We start from the raw sequence: 26507 nt of genomic DNA, 5'->3' as shown, positions 1-26507 counted from the left end.
ATTTATGACTTTCTTTGTAAAACCATGAAACCAATTCCATGAACATGAAATTTAAGGTAACCTAAATCTGTGTTCTCAGGCCATGGCCACTCAAAATTTGCCTCTAGAATAAACTATCTTTTAGACCCTTAAAAATAATAATCAGTAAAAAAAAAAACAAAAGGAATATCCATTGATCAGGCAGAATATTTTATTGAAGTACTCAGATGTACAAAGAAGAAAAGGAGCTGTCAGTGATTCCATGGCAATATTCAAAGAATTTGTAAGGAGCTTGTTTCAATATGTTACAATCAAACTAACATTTGAATATCTTCTCTTTTACCTCATACAGGATCAGTTTAATGAATGAAATTTTCTATTGACACATTTTGCATGAAACCTAGTTTTGATGTTAGGATTTGAGATGACGCGACACTGTCTCCAGGCTTCCTGATGTTACACCATAAAACGGATTTGGGAAAGAATAGATGGAACTCTAAGGAGGAAACATACATTTAGAGAGTTAGTATTTTCCAGAGTAATATAGAAAACTTCTGAAAGGATCAAAAAGAATGAAGGATATTTTTTCCATCGTTATTAACTTGAGTATTTCTTATTTACATTTCGAATGTTATTCCCTTTCACGGTTTCCCAGCCAACATCCCCCTAATCCTTCCCTCTCCCCTTCTATATGGGTGTTCCCCTCCCCATCCTCCCTCCATTACCGCCCTCCCCCCAACAATCACGTTCACTGGGGGTTCAGTCTTAGCAGGACCAAGGGCTTCCCCTTCCACTGGTGATCTTACTAGGCTATTCATTGCTAACTATGAGGTCAGAGTCCAGGGTCAGTCCATGTATAGTCTTTGGGTAGTGGCTTAGTCCCTGGAAGCTCTGGTTGGTGGCATTGTTGTACTTTTGGGGTCTCGAGCCCCTTCAAGCTCTTTCAGTCCTTTCTCTGATTCCTTCAACAGGGGTCCCATTCTCAGTTCAGTGGTTTGCTGCTGGCATTCACCTATGTATTTGCTGTATTCTGGCTGTGTCTCTCAGGAGAGATCTACATCCGATTCCTGTCGGCCTGTACTTCTTTGCTTCATCCATCTTATCTAATTGGGTGGCTGTATATGTATGAGCCACATGTGGGGCAGGCTCTGAATGGGTGTTCATGAAGGATATTTCTAATAAATCTTCATAAGAGTGTGAATGAGAGTATCCCCGAGCCTTGCTCCAGCACAACCATCTCATACTAGCAGCTCACACTAACATGTCTCTGACGTGGAGTCTCATAAAATAGGTTTGCAGGGCCCTGTAGCCTTGGGTTTCACTGCCTTCCCCCATCTATGAGAGCAGAGATAAATTCAGAAGGCTGAGTTTCTACCTTCTCTCCTGTACTGTTGCTCTCAGCTTGCTATGCTGACTGTAGTTAAAGGTAGTAAAGCAGGGGTTCAGTAGCAGCAACAACAACGTCAATACCAATAACCACAACACGATCTTTGAATTAGTAGGGTTAAAGATGTAAAGTATATTACAGAGTCTAAAACTTGGCAAGCTCTTCGGGAAAACCCTGTCCCTTCAATAAATACTCTCAAGAAGAAAACAAAGAGAATATAGAACATAAAGTCTAAGAGAGCCTTGAAAGACATAGCTATTCACTTGTATTTGTGTTCTTTAAGAAAAGATTCTGATTTAAAATTACAGTACCAACAAAAGCTAAACCCAAGTATAAAAGCCCTTCTTATATGAAAGGTAATTGGAGCAAGTTTAACACTGACACATATTTTTGATAGATTGATATTATTTTGATACTGCTGCGTCTTTAGGTATGATGCCACTGGTATGTTTTAAATGTGTTTTTGTCTCTGAAAGATACAAATGAAGTTTCATACCTAAATAATTGCTATGATTTGCTTAACAATCATGAATGTATTGGGGCAGCATGTATTGAGGAAAGGGAGAAAGAGAGCTAACCATTGAACATATTTCACATGGCTGATGGCTGATCGAGAGATCTTCCTATTCTCCCCAAATCAATAGCACTGTAAGACATTTCTGTAAAAGCTTTTGAAAAATATTTGAGATAAATGTATTTTTCTGTTATATAAAAGAACTTTGAATATATTTCGGTCATTTTTCTAAAATAATAGAAACAGATATGACAGGATTTCTTCCCTAGTCATCCTTAATGAACTAAAAGGTGATTTTTAAAAGGACTGTGAAATGCGAGTAATTTATCTTTTATCAAGAAATAAAATAAAATTCTGAAGTTTTGCATTGAGTGATCACTAGGAACCTGCAGTGAAATCTGCTTGAAAGTCTGTGCAAATGGCTTTTGATCTAGATCTCTCCCTGTGCATTCTGGGACACACACACACACACACACACACACACACACACACACACACACACTAGAACACTAGAAAAGCTGTCTTCTCAGGGAAGGAATATAGGATATCTTCTTAGCCACTATTTACTAAATATCCATTTCTTGAGATAATTAAGATACAAATTTTCACCTCTAATGGTTTTCACTCTTTTCTTCTAGAATCAGCATTTATCAGACACAAAAGCTTATCTAAGTTGGGGGTAAAGAGATCAGGTTTCTTCATTAAAAATAGAAACTTATACCTTTCTGATTCAATGGAGTAAATATTGTATCTCTTTGGGTAACTATTAACAACTGAGTAGGATACATTTGATTTATTCACTGAATTATCCACATTTAAACCCTTCATGATTAGGGAAATTTCTTCTTTTTTTCCATCTCCACTTAAACAAAACTAAAATGTACATGACATATTTGATGAAGAAAGCATGGAAACTTAAGAAGCCAACATCTGTTAGTCTTCACCCACACAATACAAGGCTCTGAAACATTGGAATCTGCCTGACCTGACACTTTGGTGCTCATTTCCAATGGCAAGACTTAAAGATAAGGAACTGTTGACAGATTATTTAATAAAAATAAGAAAGGGTTATAGGAAAGATTTCTCAGGAGTTCAGAGCATTTCCTGCTCTTGGAAAGGACCTGAGCTTGGTTTCAGCATCATGTCTGGCCCTCAAAACAGCCTGTAGCACCACTCTGGTCAGACTTCCTCCTGCCCACACATGTACTAGGGTGTCCTTCCCCCTCCTGCCCACACATGTACTAGGGTGTCCTTCCCCCCTGTACACATATATTCAGACTTATAACACACATAAAATAAATTTTTAAAATGTAATGGGGAAAACACTCAAGCTTTCTATATACTTATTTTTGAGAATGCAAATAAGCCAATCAAAGACCCAATGCGTGGTTACTGGGAAGAGATGACTAATAACACTCTATGGGTTTTATTGATACTTTCCAGATTTACCAGCTCTCTTGGAAGGTGTACAGTCACCACAAAGCCATTTAACACTGAACTGATTTTACAAGCAGAATCGCAGTGTCCTAAATGGAAAATCTCACTCATTTTCACAGTCTGAAATGCCCTTTTGCTTCTAATTGAAATAAATCCACTAGACTATTTCTCTTAGCTATAACATAGAAATGGTTCTAAACACAGCTAATTGGTTATGGGTAGGGCTGTGTGTGTGTGTGTGTGTGTGTGTGTGTGTGTGTGTATGTGTGAGTTTGATTGTATGTGTACATGTGTGTGAGTTCGCTTGTGCTTGTTGGTTTGTGTGTTTGTATGTGCATGTGAGTGTATATGTGTCTCTTTGTGAATGTGTTTGTGTTGCATGTCTGTGTACGTGTGTGTGTGTGTGTGTGTGTGTGTGTGTGTGTGTGTGTGTGTTTGCTTCTGAATCAACATAGTTCACTTGCCACTTACCTCAGTTTTCTCTGGGTTGATGCAGTTCCCATAAACTGGATTGACAAAGGCATGATTGCCTCCACCCTCAGATTTCCTTTAAAACAAAGCAAACAAATAAACACAAACAAGCAAACAGAACTGGGCCACAGAAACCCAAATGTTGGGTTTATGTTCTTATTTATGTCTTACAAAGTCTTGTTGTGTAGCCCAGTTGGGCCTCAAATTCTCCTTCCTTTTGCCTCAATCTTTAGATAAGGGAACTATAGGCATGTATCACCTTAGGTATACATACATGTATGTATATAACTGTGTCACCTTACCTGGAAATATATAAGTACTAAGTGCTTCATGGTACCATGGTAAGTGTTCAGGTCATTGTTTAGTAGAAATAGATATGTGTGTGTGTGTGTGTGTGTGTGAGAGAGAGAGAGAGAGAGAGAGAGAGAGAGAGAGAGAGAGAGAGAGAGAACGAACCAGTAATTCTGGGATGATCACTATTGTCTTAACAGCAACCAAGAAAAAAAAAAGATATGCTTTAATGTTTTTTGCATCATCAGGGTACAATGTCAATAAGCAGGTTTTTCAGTATTATCCATATCCTTAAATGCAAAAGGTTAAGAGGGATTTCTTACTGACCTTCTGTTTAAAGTTTCCAGAGGCTAGGCCTCCTAGTACCAGCTACCCAAACCATACAGCCTTGCAGAGCCTAATCTAGGTGATCAGGTTTGGCTGGAAGCATAATTTCCTTGTGGCCTCAATCTCGTCTAAGCATGCTTTCACTACGACTTCTTAAAACACTGGATCAAATAGGCCACTGAGAAAGTAGTTCACTGTAATTAAGGCTACATTTTGATAACTGATCAATGTATCGAGTATAGCTTTGGACGGGTTATAATTAGAAAAGGCAGTGAGAGATCTATCCTGTTTATTTGTTAATTCATTGGCCCAATAATGAGATACTTGTGAATTTCTCCAATTAAACTGGATAAATGCATTTTGAGTCTTTGTGTTTGTTTCTTCCCAGTCCATGTTACATTTGCCCAGAGAGGCAAATTCAGGGCGTGTATCTAGGTGGGAGCTCTCTCCAACTGGCGACTGGCAAGAATGTAAGGGTGATTTTGAAATGTGTCAAAATGTCAAAGCAAGAGCTGGGCCAGGCCAGGGTGAACGTGACTTAGAAAGTATCAAAGCAGGGTAAAGCTAGGAAACATAAGACAGCCACAGGCAGTACATACAAAATGTAAATCCAACTGACGTTCAAACTGGGGATGGAATCAAAAAGTAGGAAGAAGCCTTACTCCTAGGCCTGACAGAGAGTCCGAGAACTGACTGTGAAGGTGACCAGGCACTGCTAAAAGAAGCACCCGGGGCACAGTGATGCTGATAGAAGGTGACAGCTTTTGCTTTGGACTGATGGAAGCCCAGACATTTCAAAGATTGGTAGGTGGATGCCAGATAAAGCCCCCAATCGTCTAAATATGTGAAAGAAAGCAACTTTTCTTCTAAAAAGACTCTTAAGTCTTAAATAATTTAAAATTTTATATTTTCTGCTAAAGTGCAATGTACGGGCGGACGGGGTCTATAGAAGGATGATGGTATTGCTGTAAGGGAGTGGAGTCGTAATAAAAGGGCGTCGGTGTGTGCTTGTGAAAGGAACTTACACTTCCGTCGGTGTTTCTTAGCGGCCTCAAGCCGTCCGCTATTCAGCCAAAAGTTTGACTCCATTCGTGGGAACGCTTGGCTCCTGTGGCTGAGTATTGATATCTTTCCTACCTATAAACTAAACATCACACGTGACCTAACTCCCTTAAAGTTAATTTGTCACTCCACATGCCGTGCAAATCTTTCAAAAGTTGGTAGTCCCAACAGTACTGTAAATACGGAGTTGCTTATAATATTAGTCTACAAATACTGTAAAAGGGCAATGAAAAAAATGAAAAAGAATAAAATCAAACCCACATGTGCTCTAGCCAATAAAAGACTTTGTGGAGGATGTTTATATTGTTTTTAACAGCACAAATAGAATATTATTCACATGCCATATAAATAGCATATTTAAAATCTTAGTGCTTCTGTGTGTGAATATGTGTGTGTACACATGAGTGTACATGTTCACTTTTGTAAGTGTAGGTGCACATGTATGGAGGTGAATGGAAAGTCTAGGCTGTGTACCAACCTTTACCTTCCACCTTGTCTAAGAGAATTCCTCCTTGTGATTCACTGCTAAGTGCACTGAGCCAGCTGGCATACAGTTTAGGGATTCTCCTGTATCCACCTGCGATCTCGCTGTATGACGACTTGATCTCAGACATGTGTTATTATGTGCACTTCATGCTACATGGCTTCTGGGGATCTGAACATGCATTTTGACACTTGATCAGTAAGCATTTCACACACTGACTCACTTTTCCAGCCCCCAATTCACACAGTCATATGCATATGACTCAGTGTTTATGATATTAATTTTACAAAATTTTAGTAATATAAAATCATAATAAACATACCTATCATAAAATTGCCAATGTAACCGATCTGAATTGTACAATTCACTGTCATCAATTATTTGTTATGTTACATAACTGTCAGTATTGTCTACCTCTAAAATATTTTCATTCGTTCAAATAGAATCTCAATTGTAAACTCAAATAGAAAGCTAATTGCTAGCATGCTGCAGACATTATTTTGATATTATAAAGTATAATAATATCAAATAAATAAATCCTTGTCTAGGCTGAACGGAACCAAACAGTGATGACGAATACAACTGTCACTTTAAATATTGAAGACTAGCTCTCAAAGGTGACTGGCCAGGGGTGATGAAATTAAACCCTGTATGTAAGCACTGTGAGCTTACCTATTAATAGTTATACATTGTTATACTTTTATAATTTGCTTAGTTACTTTTATAATTAGTAAGAGTATCTGTCATTAAATTTGTTTACATAATTGTTTGCCATTGTCATTTAAGATTTTCGATGGTCTTGGTTTTCTCCATTCCTTTGGCCTGTCATTTTGTATGCCAGAGAGAATGGACTGATTCTGAGTCAACCCATTGATCAACTAGCCCCACTGTTATTTCATTTGAGCAAAGCTGTCATAATATATTTATGTTTAAAATATGTTAGGGAACTAGGAAGACAAATTAATTGGGAAAAACCTTGTTACACAGGTATGAGGATCTGAGTTAAGTTCTCACATGTGTGTGATAAGGTTTTATGCTTGTGCTTGTAATCCCAGAGCTAGAGAGGCAGAGGCAAATGGATCCCAAAGATTACAGAACATCTATTCTAGACAAGGCGGTGAGTTCTAGGAAGTGGAGAGCCTGGCTCCAAAGGCAAAAGAAAGTGGATGGTTCTTCATTGGTCTCTGTGCCCATGCGTGCATGAACTGACATGCACACAGTCATATGCATGTACACACATACATATATACATTTACACACACATACACAGAAATATATGTTGGAGAGAACTAGGGAACATCTAGATCAAAAATTAAACACAAAGTATAAAATTAAAATGAACAGTATTTCAGAGGTTATGTATTTCAGAGGTCTTTGCTGATAATCTACAAATAGATCATATTATCTGACCTTCCCTGACCATCTCAAAACATGGAGGATGATATTTTCTTTTTATTCACTTTAGTTGTAATTAATTATTAGCTTAATGTGTAAAGTAATGAGTTTCATACTGACTTCTTTGTATAAATATGTTATTATACTTTGATCTCATTTTCCCCTTCCAACTGCCGCTCTCTTCTCTCTTTCCCTACCTAGCTGATTACCTCTCACCCCTTTTTATTACATGTACTCTACTGTCCTATCCTGTTCTCATTTCCACTAAGATATTGTTCTCCCCTCTTATGATTCAGTTTCTCATTTTGTGACCTACAAACATATAAATACAAGGCAGACAACACACAGAAACACACACACTCACAGACAAACACATATACACTTTTAAGTGAATAATAGAAAAAAATGGTCTGACATGATGATCTTTAGTTTCATCTATTTTCTTGTGAATGTCATGATTTCATTTTTCTTTATTCATGCATGAAACTCTATTGTATATGTGAATCCCATTTCTTGACCACCCAGGCTAGATAGACTATACAGTGCAGCTCTAAACATAGATGAGCAGTGTCTCTGTGGGATGGTGAATTACAGCCATTTGACAAATAACCAAGACTTATATAAGACAGCTCTCTGTTCAGTTTTCTGGAGAATCTCCATGATGATTACATTGTGACTGCACAAGTTTATATTTTTGCCAACAATGACTAGAAGCACCATAATTTCAGGTTATACTTACAGCGACATGAAGATCATTTGAAGCGATTACCATAGTGATTTTTCCATTAAAAGTTATTGCCTGTGCACATTAGGAGGTAGAAGTGGCTTCCGCTACTAGGCTAACTTCTCTATACTGTTTCTGAGAAGCCAGCCGATATTTCAAGCTTCCAGACATGAATGCCGTTACTTCACAGGTGGAAGGCAGTGCACTACGGTCATACTCTGTAAGATGCTAGCATGGTGACTCTGTCATTTCCCACCATTCCCTTTCACTTACTGAAATGCACCCAATGCATACAACATGTGGGACATTCTCTAGCAGATTCTGATCCTACGTAGTTGATCGGTGCATGGTTCATCCCTGTAGAGTTTCTTCTTAGAGGGATGTCTTTTTGTAAAGATGCTGGACTCTGGTAGATATAGTTGTTACCAGTGCCAACTACAAATTGGTAGCTGACAATGATTGATTACTATTCTCTTCATTTCTTTCTTCTGATGCCACTTACATTTTCCTTTAAATTTCCTTCTCTTTTGCATCCAAAGCTTGGACCGGTTGGGAATATGAGAGTTTATGGTGGAAATAACTACTAGCGACGTTTAGAAAATGATTTCCTTTTTATGTGTGAGTATATGTGTATGTGTGTGTGAGTATGTGTTTGTGTGTTCAGGAGCACACTGGAAGAGAAAAGAGTTTGCTGCTGGATCTTATGGAGTTGAAGTTTTAGGCAATTATGAGCAGATATGAATGATGAGATCCAAACTCAGAGCTTCTGGAAAAGCAGTAAACGCTGTTCCTTGCTGAGCCATCCATCTCTCTAGCTGAAGTTCTGTCATTTACAAATCAGCTAATGCTATCAGAAATCTGACAATAAAAGGGAAATATATAAAAAGCTCAGTCCATTGCATCTCTCTTTCTCTTTGTGTGTGTATGTGTTCGTGTGTGTGTGTGTGTGTGTGTGTGTGTGTGTGTGTGTGTGTGTGTGTGCAATTTCTCCCTCTTTTAAAACAACAGAACAATTGAGACTGTCCCATTTTAGCCCTTTGGTGGATAAAGATCACGTCTATTTTCCTCATCTCCCCCATTTCCTAGTACACTGCCAGGAATATAGCATCAACAAAGCAAACCTTTAAAGAGATAACAACTTAATAGATACTGTTTTCTGAAGGCCTCATAATGGAACCAAGTTAGTACTATCTACTTTTCCTTCTCTCCTACACTCAACAGCACTTCAAGAAGGGCTGGGAAAGCAGTTCGGTGGTACAGTATTTCCCTAGCATGTACAAGGCTTGGCTTTGGCACAGATGCTAAGGATTTGAACCCAGGTCCTCATGCTTACATAGCAGGCACTTATGCCCTGAGCTACGGCCCCAGCTCTTCATATGCATTTTCAATGTTCACGAACAGTATCTCCTCTGCCCAGGACAGATGCCAGAAATACTTGATTCAACCAGGATCCAATCACTAATGCTCCCCATTCTATATCATTCTAAAAAGCTTGGAAGAGATAGTCTTTTCCACACAATTTTCCAAGTCGGGGAGGCGGGGGCATTGTTTTTATCTTGGTTGTTTGTTTATTTTCTAGTAAGAGACTGCTGCCCTTGTGTCCCATGAAGAACTCAGTGTCAGATAACATGCCTGGGCCGTCATCCTTTTCTGTAAACCTTAGAACAGTATTTGGTCATTTTTGTATGACATGTTTAAGACACAGTGCAAAAAATGTGCCGTGAAAGAACACGGCATAAATAAGTAGATAGTACGAGAAGGTGGAATGATCTTGAGGTAACGAACTAGCACACGGAGACGATATCACGTATATATACAGTGTATGATAGATGCATGACATTGAGATGCTGGAAGTCAAATGTAAGCAAGACAGTCAATTACATGGGCCACACTTTCAAAGGGAAGCAAACCAGGCACTCAGAAGCACAAGTGACATTTATTATGTGCAGCCACTACTGTCATCCAGCATGAATAAGTAACACGTTCAGAGCATTATTTTAAGAAGGCAGTAGGAGACTCCACACAATGCTCTAATGTCTCTCAGAATTCAATGCTGAGACTGCGCCAAGATATGTTTTAGTAAAACACTATGCATAGAAGGCCTCTGACAATGAATGAGAAGAGGTTCTCTAGGAGCTTGGTAGGGACAGAGAAATGCTAATTTGGGAGACATTTTCATCTGTTCGTGAGTGTGAGTTTTAGAAAGTCAACCTCGGGCTTGTGGCAATGTCTCAGTGTCCGTGCTTGCCATAAAGTATGAGAGCATGAGTTCAGATCCCCAGAATGCATGGAAAGCTGTATGTGGTGCTCTACTCTTCTCCTACCACTGTGAGAAGGAGGAAGAGACAGACTACCAAGAGGCTGGCAAATGCAGTGGCCGACAGCAAGACATCCTGCCTCAAATAAGTTAGAAAGTGAAAACCATAGGCAAGGTTGTCCTCTGACCTCCATGTGCAGGTCTTAGCATATGCACACTGGCATTCACACATGTGTAGGCACATATTCAATGTTAAAGCAAAATGAATATAAAATGCAATGCTTGATCCGTTATAACTATCTGAAGGTAGAATAAAATTGTATGATGACCCAAGGTATTAAAGAAGAAGTCAGGATAGTTAATTTTTCTCACTGATCTACATAAGCTCCAGTCATTAGAGATCTGCCAGAGGGAAAGGAAAAAGGGTTAGAAGTAGAAGAAAAATGTGAGAGAGAAGGAGAAGGAGAAGGAAGAGCTGGGTGGGATAAAGCAACATCACAGAAGGAGAGGAAGAAGGCCAGTTTGAAAGGGCAAAGATAAATGGAGGAAATATCATGATCTAGAAGTATTCATTTCCAAGTTCTTAAGGACAAAATATTTGGGAAAAAATGTTCAGCGCGAACTAGATTTGCTACACAACTAGAAAAGCCCCAAAAATAGAGAGGAAAAGATTCATCATCTGGGGTCACGGAACCAGAAACACTGGGACACCAAATTATGCTGACCTCACTCAAATGAGATAGCAGCTGCCACATTTCTCTCTCACTCTTTTCATGCAGGAAATAAATATGTTGACCACAAAACCTGTGACTGTTTAAAAGGAAGCTGGCCACAATGAAGCCCTTCCATGGGAACTTGCCCAGGAATCTGGATGCAATTATAGGTATGAAGCTGACCCGGGTTCCTGTAACCCAACCTTGAGTCAAGAGGGGCTGCCAGCGAGAGCCTTGGTCATCACACCAGTTCATGAGTGCAGTGTTAGCAAATTCACAGGCACATAACTTGAACCAGATGCAGGGTAGCATAGTTCCTATGCACAAGGATTTGAAAGCACATTGTAAAAATATTTCCTGAGCTGGTAAAAATTACCAGAGGACAATATTTAGAAGATAATTAAAGGGGAAAATGAATATTTATGTAGAAAGATGTCATCAAAGCTATCAAAAACGTTAGCTGCAACCCCATATCTAATAGTCCAAGCATTATTAAATGATGATGGCATTGTACAGCCCTGTCATCAACATTTAAAATATATTTAGATGAGTCTAGCAGTATTTCTTAAGGATGGTTTATGAAACAGTATGTCTAAAGACCCAGAGATATATTAGTTCAAAATTCCTTCCACAGTAATGACATAATGCAAGGGAAAATTATAATTGATGAAATCAGGTATTATATTGTTTTTATTTTCAGTAATGTGTGAATGTAGAAGTGAGCTAAGCTGATGCTCTCCATGCACAACAAAAGATGGAGATGTTCATTATATCTCACCACAAGCATGCAATAATTGTTATAAAGTCTTGACAAAGCAGGAACCATCATTCATCATATTAAATCTCAATCTTTATGTACATGACTTGCTATGTTGTTAAAAGTATGAGTAATAGGCACTTGGAAGGGAAATATGCAAGTGAAAAATACAGGTATGGGTTACCTTTGGGAAGAAATTGTCAGATTGAGTTACATGCTAAACTTACTTTCATAGGACAATGCTTCTATAATTATTCTGACCAGGGCATCTAACAGTCATTTTCATAGAAAATATAGACGAAAAAATGTTTTACATCGAATCAAACACACTATGATGTCCATTAATGATGAGAATAGTCAAAAAGGTTAGAAATTTTGCAGAACTTGTTTTCTTCTACAAAGACAACAGATTCTCCATACTTTGAAGAGTTTACTGGAGAGAATATTTCTTTTATTGCCCAATTACCTGTGCCAAGACTTGGAAACTGCATCAAAACCACATATGGATTAATGATGTTTCCCAAGTGCAAAGAAGATCAGTGGATTTGTAACAGGAAAGCAGCGCTGGCTAGTGTTACGTTGACTTGACTCAAGCTAGAGTTCTTTAAAGGGAGGGAACCTCGACTAAGATCCAGCTGTAAGGCATTTTCTTAATTAGAGGTTGTTGGGGGAGAGCCAGAATGGTGCCATTCGTCGGCTGATGTTCCTGTGTTCTCTAAGAAAACAGACTGAGCTAACACGGGAGTAAGCTAGTAAGAACACACCTTCATGGCTTCCGCATCAGCTCCTACTTTCCACAGTGCTGTCGAAGTAGAAGCTAAATAACCCCTTGCCACCCCAACTTGCTATTGGTCATGATGTTTAGTTGCAGAAATGGAATTCCTAACTAAGACAACAGCATAAAATTTTTTACTGTTTATTTCAGGTATTTCAGTTTAAACTATTACAGTATCAAGTTTCAGTGCAGTATAAAATTGCCCATAATTATCAGGTTATTAAAATTAAAATTGCCTTTCAAACTTATATATATATATATATATATATTTCAAACACACACATATATATATACATATATATGTATACATATATATGTATATATATGTATATATATATACATATATATATATGATTTAAAAAAGACTTCCCTGTCAACATTTTCAGAACTGAAGTTCAGATAGGATCTAACTTGTAGGCTGGCTGGCAAGATTTTTTCCTGTAAGCCAAGCTGCCCTCAAACCCATGAGCATTTTTATTTTTCAGCCTCTGAAGTGCTGTAACTATAAGTGAGAGACTCTATGCCAAGCATTTCAGTAGGATTTGGTAGCTACAATCTTCTGAGAATATTTTTCATCATTTCATTCAATAAGTGTGGTCATTTAAAGCTACAGAGTGTTTAGAATTCAGTTCCCAGAAAATTATACTTTTATTATATATTATATTATACTATACATATTGAATCCTACTTTTGGTATATAAGACATTATTAAAATGAATAAAATTTAGTTATAAGTACTTATTAGTTTTAATTTCTGTTGTCCAAACTTTTGTTAGATATAGACTGCATAAATGAAAGCTCTTGCGAGTCCTCAATAACATTTGAAAGTATAAAAATTATCTTAAAATATTAAGAATGAACAAATTAGGAAAAAAGTTCATATATACAAATTATTATTTCTAAGTGACAGGCTTGTAAAAAGTTCAGCAGATACATCATGATATTAATATAATAATGGCCAAATTAAATATAATTTAAAATTCTCTCTCTCCTTTGGTTTGGGTTTCTTATTATGATTCCCAGGGTGGTTGTGCACTAGGATATATGAGTTGGGTGGTAGCTTTAGAATTCAGAAAGAATCCCACAGTGTGTCCTGGGTATGAGCCCCACAGCTACCCCAGCATTTAAACAGTAGATATCATTGTTCTTGACTGACTTAAGTCGTTCTAACCCACTCCCATGATGCACCCTTTATCATATCTTCTCAAACTTCCTGCTAACTGTGCTGCACTGCTTAACTTACAAAGATGTGAGGAATTCTAGACTCCCCAGTATGTTTTCAATGCCCTCCTCACTGGCCAGAAACATTGTAAAACAGGCCACTTCTTTGTGCTTTATTTTATATTCATTGTTTACCCCATTATCAGCACTTAATGTCTCTGTTGGCATAAAGTTGTTTTCCAGCTGTATTGCTCTGCAGGGAAATTCACCTTAATTTTCTTTTTGAATTTCTGTAGACACTCAGTCTCTTTGGTTGAAATGTTGCCTTGTTTGTGACTGTCTTTAGTTACTTATTAAATACTGTTTCTTTTTAAAAAAAATTGTTTAGGCAATAAAAAGTTTACAACTTACATAAGAATTGTTACAGAAAAATTGGACATAGTGGCATTTGTTTACTTATATCCATGTCTCTCCAACTTCAAGATTAACTTCCCGTGGGGCAGAGCTCACAGACTGCAGTTTATTTAGAAAACAATACATTAGCCAACTGTCTGCTGTAAACTCAGGGAGAGGTTTACATGAAGCTTCTGTTTCATTAATCTTTGTTTCATGAGATGATAGGAAAAACAACAGTAACTGTTTAGAGCTGGCAGTGTGGCTTAGTGGTAAAGTTATGGCCATAACATGTAACACACAGACACACACAGACACACATATGCACACACATATAGACACACACACAAACACACAGACACACACACATACCTATACACACATATGCACACACATATAGACACACACACAAACACACACACATTTTATAAATATTTAAAACTATAAAAAGCCTATAAGCTAATTAAAAAGAACATCAATAAAGAGTTTGAATGGAATTTTCTGCATGAATATATAATGGTGCTTCTGGACGACAAGGGTTACTAGGTAAACATTGCAGTGCAAGGCACTGGATTTCTCCCTAATAGTCAGGGAGACCTTAGAGTTCTCTACTACAGTCCAGAGTCTTGCTTATCCATCATGACCATGTTTTAAGAGCCTATTTCTTAGACAGCACACACATTGCCAGCAGGAGATACAAAAATCAATCTCAGACAAAACGAGAAACTTCCTGGTACACAGTTCCACACTGCTGGGTGGTGCTGTGCAGGATGCTAGAAGAGAAAAAACACTGCTGGTGCCACAGGATTAGATCCTGAATGCTACAATAAGGACTTTGTACACCACGTGTGTCCACTGGTACAGTTGTGGTATGAATGTTCTGAGTCAACTAAGCACTTACTGAATGAATTCGAGGCCTGCTGTATAGCAGGGGATGTAATTTCTGGTACAGTAAAACTGGTTAAACTTACAAATCAAAATGGATATTACCTCAAAAGGTCGAATTACCCAAGATGCAATCCACAGATCACAGGAAGCTCAAAAAGAAGGATGACCAAAATGCGGATGTTCCCACTCCTTCTTAAATGGGGGAACAAAAATATCCATAGGAGGATATATGGAGGCCAAGTTTAGAGCAGAGACTGAAGGAACGGCCATTCAGAGCCTGACCCACATGTGGCCCATATATATACAGCCACCAAAACTAGATAAGACTGATGAAGCTAAGAAGTGCAGGCTGACAGGTATCTCCTGAGAGACACAACCAGAACATGTCAAATACAGAATGCTAGCAGCATACCATTGAACAGAAAATGGGACACCCTTTGGGGGAATTAGAGGAAGGAGTGAAAGAGCTGAAGGGGCTTGCAACCCCATAAGAACAACAATGCCAACCAACCAGAGCTTCCAGGGACTAAACCACTACCCGGAAGAGTATACATGGACTGACCCGGGGCTCCAACTGCATATGTAGCAGAGAATAGCCTTGTTGGGGCACCAGTGGAAGGGGAAGCCCTTGGTCCTGCCAAGGTTGGACCCCCATTGCAGAGGAATGTTGGGGTGGGGAGGCGGTAAGGGGTGTGGATGAAGGGGGACACCTGTATGGGGGAGAGGGAGGGGATAGGGGACTTATGGACAGGAAACCAGGAAAGGGAATAGCATTTGAAATGTAAATTAAGAAATATATCTAATAATAAAAAGAAACACAATTTAAAACCCAACAAAATCCCTTGTGGGGGTTTAAATGTGCTTGACCCAAAAAGTGGCAATATGGGAGGTGTGGCCTTGTTGGGGGAAGTGTGTCACTCTTGGATTGGGCTTAGGAACACTCTTCCTAGCTGCCTGGAAACAGTCTTCTCCTGACGTCTCTCTGAACAAGATGTTGAACTTGCTATGGACACTTTGGACACCCTGTGGACACTGCGATGCTTCCTGCCATGATGATAATGGAATGAACCTCAGAACATGTAAGCCAGCCCCAATGAAATGTTAAAATGTTATCCTTTATAAGAGTTGCCTTGGTCATGGTGTCTCTTCAAAACAATATATCTCCAACATAGTTGGAGAGGTCACAGATTCTGGAATAGATTTCACTTTCATTGCTCAAGGGTCATTTTCAAATTGTCGTATATCACACACACACACAGAGAGAGAGAGAGAGAGAGAGAGAGAGAGAGAGAGAGAGAGAGAGAGAGAGAGAGAGGGAGGGAGGGAGGGAGGGAGGGAGAGAGAGAGAGAGAGAGAGAGAGAGAGAGAGAGAGAGAGAGAGAGAGAGAGAGAGATCTGGACTCAACCATGGGCAGAATAGCTTTTTTTTTCCCCCAGTGGGCAACAACCAATGCAGAAAAGCATAATTAGACGAAATCCCAAGAAAATTCTATGGAGTGCTCAGAACTAAATGGGACATGGTTTTTATCAAACCCTTGCTCCCTGCCATGGCTTAGATAACATCACAAAGGAGAAGGCAGAAACAATATAGGAATCATAGAGGAAGAGTGTGGTGAAATGCCATCTTCTAGACATGACATGGCTATCATATCACACAGTACCTGGGGTCACCTGTGGAAGACCTAAAAAAGATAAAGTCAATAAAAACTCTTGCATAAATTGTGGGATCACTCTCCAGGCACAGTATTTTCTGAGACACTATTGGCAATTGATAGCTGCTGAAGGAGAGATACTCGTTCTTTTTTAGGGTGTGGCTCTTGGTAGTTTTCTATGCGTCATTGATGGTCCACCTATGTACATATGGCAAATAGTAATTGGACATAAGGGACTTTTTAAGGGTCATAAAGTTAAGAGGGGTACATGCTTGAATCGATGATGGGAAATAAGAGAGTTTGAGAGGGGGAAACTGGAATTGGTATTATCATAAATCAATATATACCTTATAAAACCACAAGGACAAAGAACAAATATAATTAAAATAGAAGAAACTATTCAAGGAAAAAATAATCTCATTCATGTCATATCAATTCACTTTTAGTTTCATTTTTCTAATGGTCATTTGTCTTATAGAGATATTAACCTATGGTAGTTTAGAAATTGAAACAAAGTCCTAGCTACTCCTTCTGCACGCACAGTATGAATAGCAGCTCTGTTTTACAGCATGTTTTATCGACTATTACTAAGTGGCCCCTGCCATGGTTGACTTCTACTCTTCATTTAGACAGCGTCTGCTAGCTGCCTCTTCTGGAAACACTCCTCTTGCCCTTCTCCTTTGACATCTTCACACCCCACACTTGGAGAAGACCATCTGTTTTTTGGCTTTCCCTCATCCGAATGAAGCATTTCTCCTTGTAAATTGCTGAATATGAAAACTCACTCTAATGTCTTTATTGATTTTTTTAGACATATAATCTGTTTGATTGAAAACTGATTGCAGTTCTGAAGTTAATTATCACTCTCCATGATTTTCCTCAGCAGTCACCTAGCAGCTTCTTCACGAAACTTGCAGACAATATCGAGTGGACAACTGTAAGAGACCTATTGAGAAAATTGGTTCCATTACACTATGAATTCTGAATCTACTCAAATTCCTATAGATGTGTGCCATTTTGGATTTATTAATATGTTTAATTAGAATGCATCTATACCTAATTTCAGTTTATAACAGGTATTAGGGAAAATAAAAAGAACAATGAAGTAGTTTTTATTTATAGTTGTTTCTGTATAGGAAACAAAGGAGCCCTAGACAGAGCAGTAGGTAATTGGTAGGCTATGTAGATTGCCCTGAATTGATCCGTACCCATTGAATTCCCAGTTAATTGCAGCCATTTATCTTCCTATCTGACCTATGGATGCCTCACATTGACTGTCTCTATAACCTCTGTTACTAGACAGATTCTGTTTTCCAGAGATGCTTTTCGTTTGTCATCTCATGGATTTCAATCTGTGATGTCTTGTCCTCACCAAATCCTTAGTCAACCTTCTCTTCACCTTGCCTGTATGTTCAAAGAACCGTGCCTTCCTGCCTTTTTATGCCCTTCCAGTTTATCCTAGGAAACAACTCTATGCAGTTGACATATATTTATTGAAGCATTTGGATTATTTGATTTACATAAAGTGTTTAATTTGGGATGCATACATTGTTTGTTCTTAATATATGTTATACATATTGAATGTGGGTTCACAAGCCTGTATGTGTGCATGCAGGGGACATAAGAAGTTGTCGCTAATTCTGTTGCTTCCTGCCTTGTTTGTTTGTTTGAAGTAGGGTCTCTCACTAAAGCTAAAGCTCACATTTTGGCCAGGCCAGTGAATGAGCAAACTCCTTGGATCTCTTTCTTTTTACTAGTATGAGAACCCCAAGTACAGATTGCCAAGATTACCTTTTTTTATTAATTTGGCTATTTTTCTTATTAGATATATTTCTTTACTTACATTTCTAATGTTATTCCCCTTCCTGGTTTCCTGTCCATAAGCCCCCATTCCCTCCCCTCCCCCTCCACCTCTTCCATAGGGGTATTCCCCATACATATATATATATATATATATATATATATCCCCTTTATTGCCCCCCATATTCCCCTGCATTGGGGGTCCAACCTTGGAAGGACCAAGGGCTTCCCCTTCCACTGGTGCCCCAACAAGGCTATTCTCTGCTACGTATGCAGTTGGAGCCCTGGGTCAGTCCATGTGTAGTATTTTGGTAGTGGTTTAGTCCCTGGAAGCTCTGGCTGGTTGGCATTGTTGTTTTTTGGGGGTTGGAAGCTCCTTCAACTCTTTCAATACTTCCTCTAATTCCCCCCAAGGGGGTCCTATTCTCAGTTCAGTGGTTTGCTGCTAGCATTGACCTCTGTATTGGACATGCTCTGGTTGTGTCTCTCAGGAGAGATCTATATCTGGTCCCTTTCAGCATGCATTTTGTAGTTTCATCAATCTTATCTAGTTCTGGTGGCTGTATATATATATGGGCCACATGTATGCCAGGCTCTGAATGTCCACTCCTTGAGTCACTGCTCTAAACTTTGCTTCCATATCCCCTCCTATGGATATTTTTGTTCCCCCTTTTAAGAAGGAGTGGGAGCATCTGCATTTTGGTCATCCTTCTTCTTGAGCTTCCTGTGGTCTGTGGATTGCAACTTGGGTAATTCGAGTTTTTTGGCTAATATTTACTTATCAATGAGTGCATACCAAGTGTGGTTTTTTTTTCTTTTTTCTTTTCTTTTTTTTTTTGTGATTAAGTAACCTCACTCAGGATGATATTTTCCAGTTGATTCCATTTGCCTATGAATTTCATGAAGTCACTGTTTTTGATAGCTGAGTAGTACTCCACTGTGTAGATGTACCACATTTTTTAAATCCATTCCTCTGTTGAAGGGCATCTGGGTTCTTTTCAGCTTCTGGGGAAAGAGGAACACTCCTCCATTGTTGGTGGGATTGCAAGCTGGTACAACCACTCTGGAAATCAGTCTGGAGGTTCCTCAGAAAATTCAACATTGCACTACCTGAGGACCCAGCTATACCTCTCTTGGGCGTATACCAAAAAGATGCTCCAACATACAACAAAGACACGAGCTCCACTAAGTTCATAGCAGCCTTATTTATAAGATTACCTTTCTTTAAGCACTTTTGAATCAGGTTCTCATGCTTACGCGCCAAGTACTCGTATGCACTGACCTCCTGGATCCTGCTGGCTATTTTATTCATCTCAGCTTATAGCATAATGAAGCATATATTATGTCCACTGTAAGTTGTTGCTCATGCGGCCTGAAAGAACCTCTGTGGGTTCTGATTTGGTGATTCTTTTACCCCTCCCCCACTAAAAGATACAAGTGAGTTGATCTCACGTGGGCTTTGTCATTCTATCTTCTGATTCATTAGAGTGATTGAAATTCTAACCCGGAAACATATTGCTGATGCTGTGGAAGTTTCTCCAAGGATGCTTCCCAAGAGAAATTACATGAATGAAGATTTGCACGACAAGAATAAGTCTATCAGAAGGATAACAGAGCAGTTACTGAGGAAAACTTTAAAAAGTCAGCCTTCCTAGTCTGTGCTTCCTAGTGACATAAGTAAATCCCAGTTAAATTCTGGTGTCTACTCAAGGGCCCTGGACATTCTTGCTCCGTGTAACTTCAATTGTACATGCCGTGAGACTGACAGAGTCGCTCGCGTGCCCTCTCTGCCTTCCTGAGTTCCACTCCTTAGTGAGAGTGTTTCCCAACATTCTGGAAATGAATCCACCCTAGAAATGTGTCGGGTTTAAAGACACCATGCTTCTTATATAGAAGACTTATAAGAAAGAACAGGAAGACTGTCTACTGTCCTGAAAAATGAACCGTGCCCAGGGACTACCTCTATCTAACAGAAATATTGTCACTTTAATAATCGTGATTGGTTATTTTTAGAATGACTAATTAGAATATGGGGCTACTAAACAGTAAAATGGTCCTCATATTTTATTGCAAACATTTATTTATCTGTAGTCATGAGACATAATAATAATAACATTTGTAGATAATAATAATAATATACTAACATGAGTATACACTGTAAAGCTTGGATTACTCTATATTGGTATCACACTGATTATATATGGGACAAATAAAATATTAAATGACTGGAGAATTGTTTAATTAGCTGTGAGGTAGGGAGGAAAAATGGAAAGTCATTTTGAAATCATGAAAAAATTCTATTTTGTTTGATGCATTTATCTTACATTCATGAAAAGTCTTCAACATAAAATGTTTTAGGCATGACCTTTTGCTTTGGGGAAAACAAAACAGGAATGATATTATTTTTATAAATAAGACTCGTCATTAAGTTGTCAGATGCCAGGGTAACTTCAGGGTGAAACCTGTCACATATATGACTCTGAATTAAATAGTTTAGCGTGAGGAGTATATTACTCACATCAACACATGCAGCTGATTTTCTGTCCTCCTAAAATGCCAAGACTTTTGTTGCCTCAGTTCCTTTCATAGATTATAAATGCTTTGGACTTCTCATTTTGAAACTCCACTCACTAAAATTCTGGTATTTACAACTCTAATTGAGAATTGAATTCGAAGCCTACCACTGACCACAGGGATGGCTTTGTCAAAGACCATACAGGTAAACATCTTCTGGCATGCCCTTAGATGCTACTTTGACTTCCTTAGAATAGAATGAAAGTTGGCCAAGTTTCAAGAAAATTCTTTAGGAACACAAAGATATCCATGCCTTTTCAATCATCTGCTGGAGTTATTAGATGAATAAATGATAGAGAAAGTGTAGTATTTGTAATATAAAAATCTGGTCTCCATTAGCCAAGGAGAGACAAGACAAAAATTAAACCTAATATACATTTGATGGAATGAATCCTCTAGCCATCTGCTAAGCTAAGAGGTATAAATATGGTATATGGAAGGTTCTGCTATCATGAAGGTTAGGATCTGTTACAGGAGACATAGAAAAGAAGCCAATGGACCAAGTAAAATTATGCCTGAGGACAGAGTGGTTTCTTTATCCCATGGTGCCCTGGGAATGGTGACAGAGGAGATCAGTTTTGGATTTCGCCATGATGAAAGTACTTTTCATGTTTTATTTTTACAGTGAAGGAAGAATTAAATGGAAGATTTCTGAAAAATTCTTTGTCCCAGATTTCAGGAAAACTATTATTTTTTTAATTGGGTATTTCTTATTTACATTTCAGATGTTATTCCCTTTCCTAGTTTTCAGTTCAAAAGCCCCCTAACCCCTCCCCTCCTTTCTATAAGGCTGTTCCCCTCCCCATCCACTTCCCCTTACTGTCCTCCTCCACAATCCCCTACACTGGGGGTCCAACCTTGGCAGGACCAAGGGCTTTTCATGAGGAGAACTATTATATCTACACTTGATCAGTTTCATGTTCTTGACCCATCCTATACCTTTTTCTTATTCCATAGAGTCCCAGGTCACAAGAATTCATTGTTTTTGTTGTTGTTGTTGATGATGGTGGTGGTATTTTGTTTTTGGAACATTTTTATGGTCCATGTCATTTTTTTAAAAAATTGTCCTAACCATTTTCAATAAATATTTGTCTTTTATTAAGCAAGATGCAGGCAATTAAACATTATTTTTCCTGCTCTTTCTACCCAGAGCTTTGTCCGGAAGCAGAACTAAAACAATTGAGCCCTAGGGGTTTATAAGTGTCACCTAACACAGAACAAAATTTAGGTGATACAGCGAAATTTGTCAGGTATCTTAACCAGTCCTAATTTGTAAATTGGATTGTTTTTTTATTTTTTTCCAACATAGCAGATCTCTTTCAGGAACTCACCAGGCAAAGTGAAAAGTAGGACAATCCTCTGTCAAATGAAAGGCATTTTAAGAGTTGAAAGGCTTAATGCAGTTAAATGTCAACCAGGGAATACTTAGGCCCCCCAAAGAGCTAAGCTTAGCATCTGATTTAAACCAGGCAATTTCAAAGTGGGTAGAGAACTTTAAAATGATTTAATTTATAATTTCCTATTTTGTCACTGTTCTAACACCAGTTATAGGAAAGGTTAACTTAAGCAACACAAGCAGTGTTACTACAAGATTTCACTTCACACTAAAGTATACTAGAAAATGTTGTAAGATGAATATAAAATCTATGATCTTATGAGTTTTTTTTTTTTTTGCTCAGGAGATAACTAACTAAAAAATAATACTAACTCCTCTAGAAAAATTATAAAAATTACGCGACTGTAGCCTATATTTTGAAGATATCTTATCCATGATAAGAAGGTCCAGTTTCATCATTTGACATGTAAGAAAATGTCAAGTATCAAAATAGTTTATTTCTCTATTGCCCAAGCTTGCTTTCTTCCTGATCTGGGAATGATCTCGTCAGCACTTTCAGACGTGCTGTATCCTAAGGCCAATCATCTGCAATCTGCTCTAATTCTCATCCCTCCCTGCCCCCTGTATTAAATCAACCTTCACTGGGTCTCACATGAACTCCACTAGCCCTCTTCTTAAACTCTACCAATCTATTCTTACACCATTCTTGTTCTTTTAATAACACACACATGATCTTGGCATTTATTTACTTAATATAGCTTCCTGAATCGTGTTAGGCAGAGTCCTAGTGGGAAATGGCTAGTATACTCAGATTGGAAAAAGAAATATGTTTGGTAAAATGTTGCCTACACAATGGTGTGGCCACCAGAACACAGAGAAATGGTGCCGGTCATTGAGCTGGGGACACTAGGCCAATCACCACTGAAGCAAGAAGGAGAACAAATAAAGGGCTATTGGAAGTCAGACACAGCAGTGATGGTATACTGGGGGTGGAGGTCTACCTACAGCCTTGTCAGACTACCAATACCTAACCTTCCTCTCTTGCTTCCCTCAAAAGCCACCAATTAACTACTTACAATGTAACTGCAGGTGACAGGGGCTCCTTGCTGAAATCTATTGGGGTTGGTCTCTAAATAAAAAAAAAATAAATAAAACAAAAAGACAAAACAACAAAAAAAATCTACCCCATTTGGGGGTAGAAATTGGACCTCTTAGGAAAAACAGAAGATAGCATTTTTTCCCTTTTAAGAACAAAGTAAGTTGGACTCTCTTTAGTAGGCGTTCAAAGCCTATAGCATCTCAACCACATACATTTTAAAGAGTAATTTATTCAGTTACCTTCCCACACACTACAATCCATTGTGTCATTTTGGAGCCCACAACTTTCTATATTTTCTTGTCTTTTATTTTAACTCAACGAGATTTCTTCTCCCTTCAGACCTCTCAACACAAACGCTACCTCTTCTTTATAGCCTTCCTCATGCGTGCATTTGGATTGCCAGCTCCCAGGATTTGCCTTTGGTAACCCCCATCTCCTTAAGTAGGGTAGAACAGAAGAATGTTTTATGAGCTGGAAGAACATGCTTTCTTTCTTCAAGGGCATTAATATTAGATCTTTTCTACCATTGTACAAGAAAGAAAGCTACAGGTAGAATTAAGGCAACGGTATAAAGGAACAGGATGCTTAACTATTTCTTTAAATAGGGAGAAGGAAAAAAGAAAAGGGAGACTAGAAAAATATCCTTTACAGCCCAATCCTGCTTTTTAAAACCCTGGTCTCTATTGGAAAATGAATTTTGAGCAGGCTTGTCTGAGAATGACCAAAACAGGCACAGAGGACTAAGACTTGGCAGGTCACCCCCCCCCTCAGAATGTGAGAATGGTCTTTGTTTCTTATGAGTGAATGCAATGGTGAACTGTTGGAGAGAGAAAAGGTTTTCCAAGCATTATAACTGCATCCACTGGGCTTGTGGCATTCTGGTGGCTAAGGATAATTCACTCATGGGACCTGCATAGACTCACAAGAGACTTCAGAGCTACCAATGCTACTGAATGCTTTGAGGCAGAGAATAAATGAGCTTTTGGATTTTATTTGGGATAAATATTTATTTCTGAATCCAGGTTAGGCCTATCAGGTAATCTCAGACTTGAATGTCATCTGCATTTCTTCCTTCAAAGATTCACATTAGGATACAAAGTGTTTGTACTGGGAACGAGTATGGTAACGAAAATTTAATATAATAGGAATAGATATTTATTTTATTACCTGCACCACTCATTGAAGAATCTCAAAGAACTCTCAGTATTGTTGATGGGCCAATTACAAATACAGCTTGTCAGCCTCATTTATAGTAGCCAGAAGCTGGAAAGGATCCAGATGCCCTTCAACAGAGGAATGGATACAGAAAATGTGGTACATCTACACAGTGGAATACTACTCAGCTATCAAAAACAATGACTTTATGAAATTCATAGGCAAATGGTCGGAACTGGAAAATATCATCCTGAGTGAGGTAACCCAATCACAGAAAAACACACATGGTATGCACTCATTGATAAGTCGCTATTAGCCCAAATGCTTGAATTACCCTAGATGCACAGAACACATGAAACTCAAGAAGGATGACCAAAATGCGAATGCTTCACTCCTTCTTTAAAAGGGGAACAAGAATACCCTTGGCAGGGAATAGGGAGGCAAAGATTAAAACAGAGACTGAAGGAACACCCATTCAGAGCCTGCCCCACATGTGGCCCCTACATATACAGCCACCCAATTAGACAAGATGGATGAAGCAAAGAAGAGCAGGCCGACAGGAACCGGATGTAGATCTGTCCTGAGAGACACAGCCAGAATACAGCAAATACAGAGGCGAATGCCAGCAGCAAACCACTGAACTGAGAACGGAACCCCTGTTGAAGGAATCTTAGAAAGGACTGAAAGAGCCTGAAGGGGCTTGAGACCCCATATGAACAACAATGCCAAGCAACCAGAGCTTCCAGGGACTAAGCCACTACCCAAAGACTATACATGGACTGACCCTGGACTCTAACCTCATAGGTAGCAATGAATATCCTAGTAAGAGCACCAGTGGAAGGGGAAGCCCTGGGTCCTGCTAAGACTGAACCCCCAGTGAACTAGATTGTTGGGGGGAGGGTGGTAATGGAGGGAGGATGGGGAGGGAAACAACCATAGAGAAGGGGAGGGGGAGGAGTTAGGGGGATGTTGGCCCAGAAACCGGGATGGTGAATAACAATCGAAATGTAAATAAGAAATACTCAAGTTAATAAAGATGAAAAAAAAAAAACAAATATAGCTTGTTCAGGGAAAGTGATGTTGAATGTCCCTGTTTCTTCTCTTATAGGAAATGTAAACTGACAGAATTATTTGTAGAATTTGGATCTGTATCCTATCATTTCATTCAACAGTATCTAACAAGTTCTCTTCATGGTAGAGCCATCTCTCCAGCCCTGAGAACTTTGCACAGATGCTGTGCATTTGAGTTATGAGACATGTCTAAGATCACATTCCTAAGGAAAGCATCAGTCCTACTCAGCGTTCCTTCTGCTGTATATGCTGAATGTTTTAACCACTCTAATTCACATTCTGAAGCTGTTGCCCTTAAAATGATGTGATTGGGAAGTAATTAGGTTTATGTAAGGTCATAATGGAACCTCCTTAAATTAAGGGATTAGAGTCTTCTCATAAGACTTTCTAATATCAGCCGTCTGAGGACACAGGACATTGGCAGCCATCTGCAAGGACAGAACAGGTCTCATAGGAATCTACTTCACTTTGATCTTGGATACTAAGCCTCAAATTTTAGCAAATTATAATCCTGTAAAATGTTAGAAATATTTCATATCTAAAGTTTTTAACAATTTTTATAGTTTATTTATTTCCAACTATAAGTAAATTAGCTATGTCTATTTTTAAATTTTATTCTTTGTTTATTAAATTAATACCGTATTTCTTAGTTATGTGCCCTGAGGTGAGATAACAAACTGTTATTGGATTTTCCCCAAGCAAAGGTGATACAGTCTAAAATAGAAAATGAGTGGGTATAATCTGGCTATAACTAAGAAAGGACTAATAACCTCTTATGTTCTTGTGCCTTTTGATCTGGATCTAT

The 26507-nt window shown here is 38.6% G+C and overlaps 1 protein-coding gene across 1 annotated transcript in view; it reads right to left on the bottom strand.

Annotated features, from left to right (window-relative positions):
* Window positions 1–266: 266 nt before the first annotated feature.
* Window positions 267–26507, bottom strand: part of Malrd1 (MAM and LDL receptor class A domain containing 1) — a 712187-nt gene continuing 685946 nt past the window's right edge. Inside the window, exons 38-39 of the mRNA NM_001287618.3 lie at window positions 3789–3864; window positions 267–475 (exon numbers count right to left, since the gene is read on the bottom strand). Of these exons, the coding sequence (NP_001274547.3) occupies window positions 392–475; window positions 3789–3864 (160 nt within the window). The 3' untranslated portion in view covers window positions 267–391. The remainder of the gene's footprint in view (window positions 476–3788; window positions 3865–26507) is intronic.

This window comes from Rattus norvegicus, chromosome 17 (genome assembly GCF_036323735.1).
Source record: "Rattus norvegicus strain BN/NHsdMcwi chromosome 17, GRCr8, whole genome shotgun sequence".
In the NCBI taxonomy this organism is placed as follows: Eukaryota; Metazoa; Chordata; class Mammalia; order Rodentia; family Muridae; genus Rattus; species Rattus norvegicus.
The sequence above is the reverse complement of the archived record's forward strand: the minus strand, read 5'-3'. Positions and strand labels throughout refer to the sequence as shown.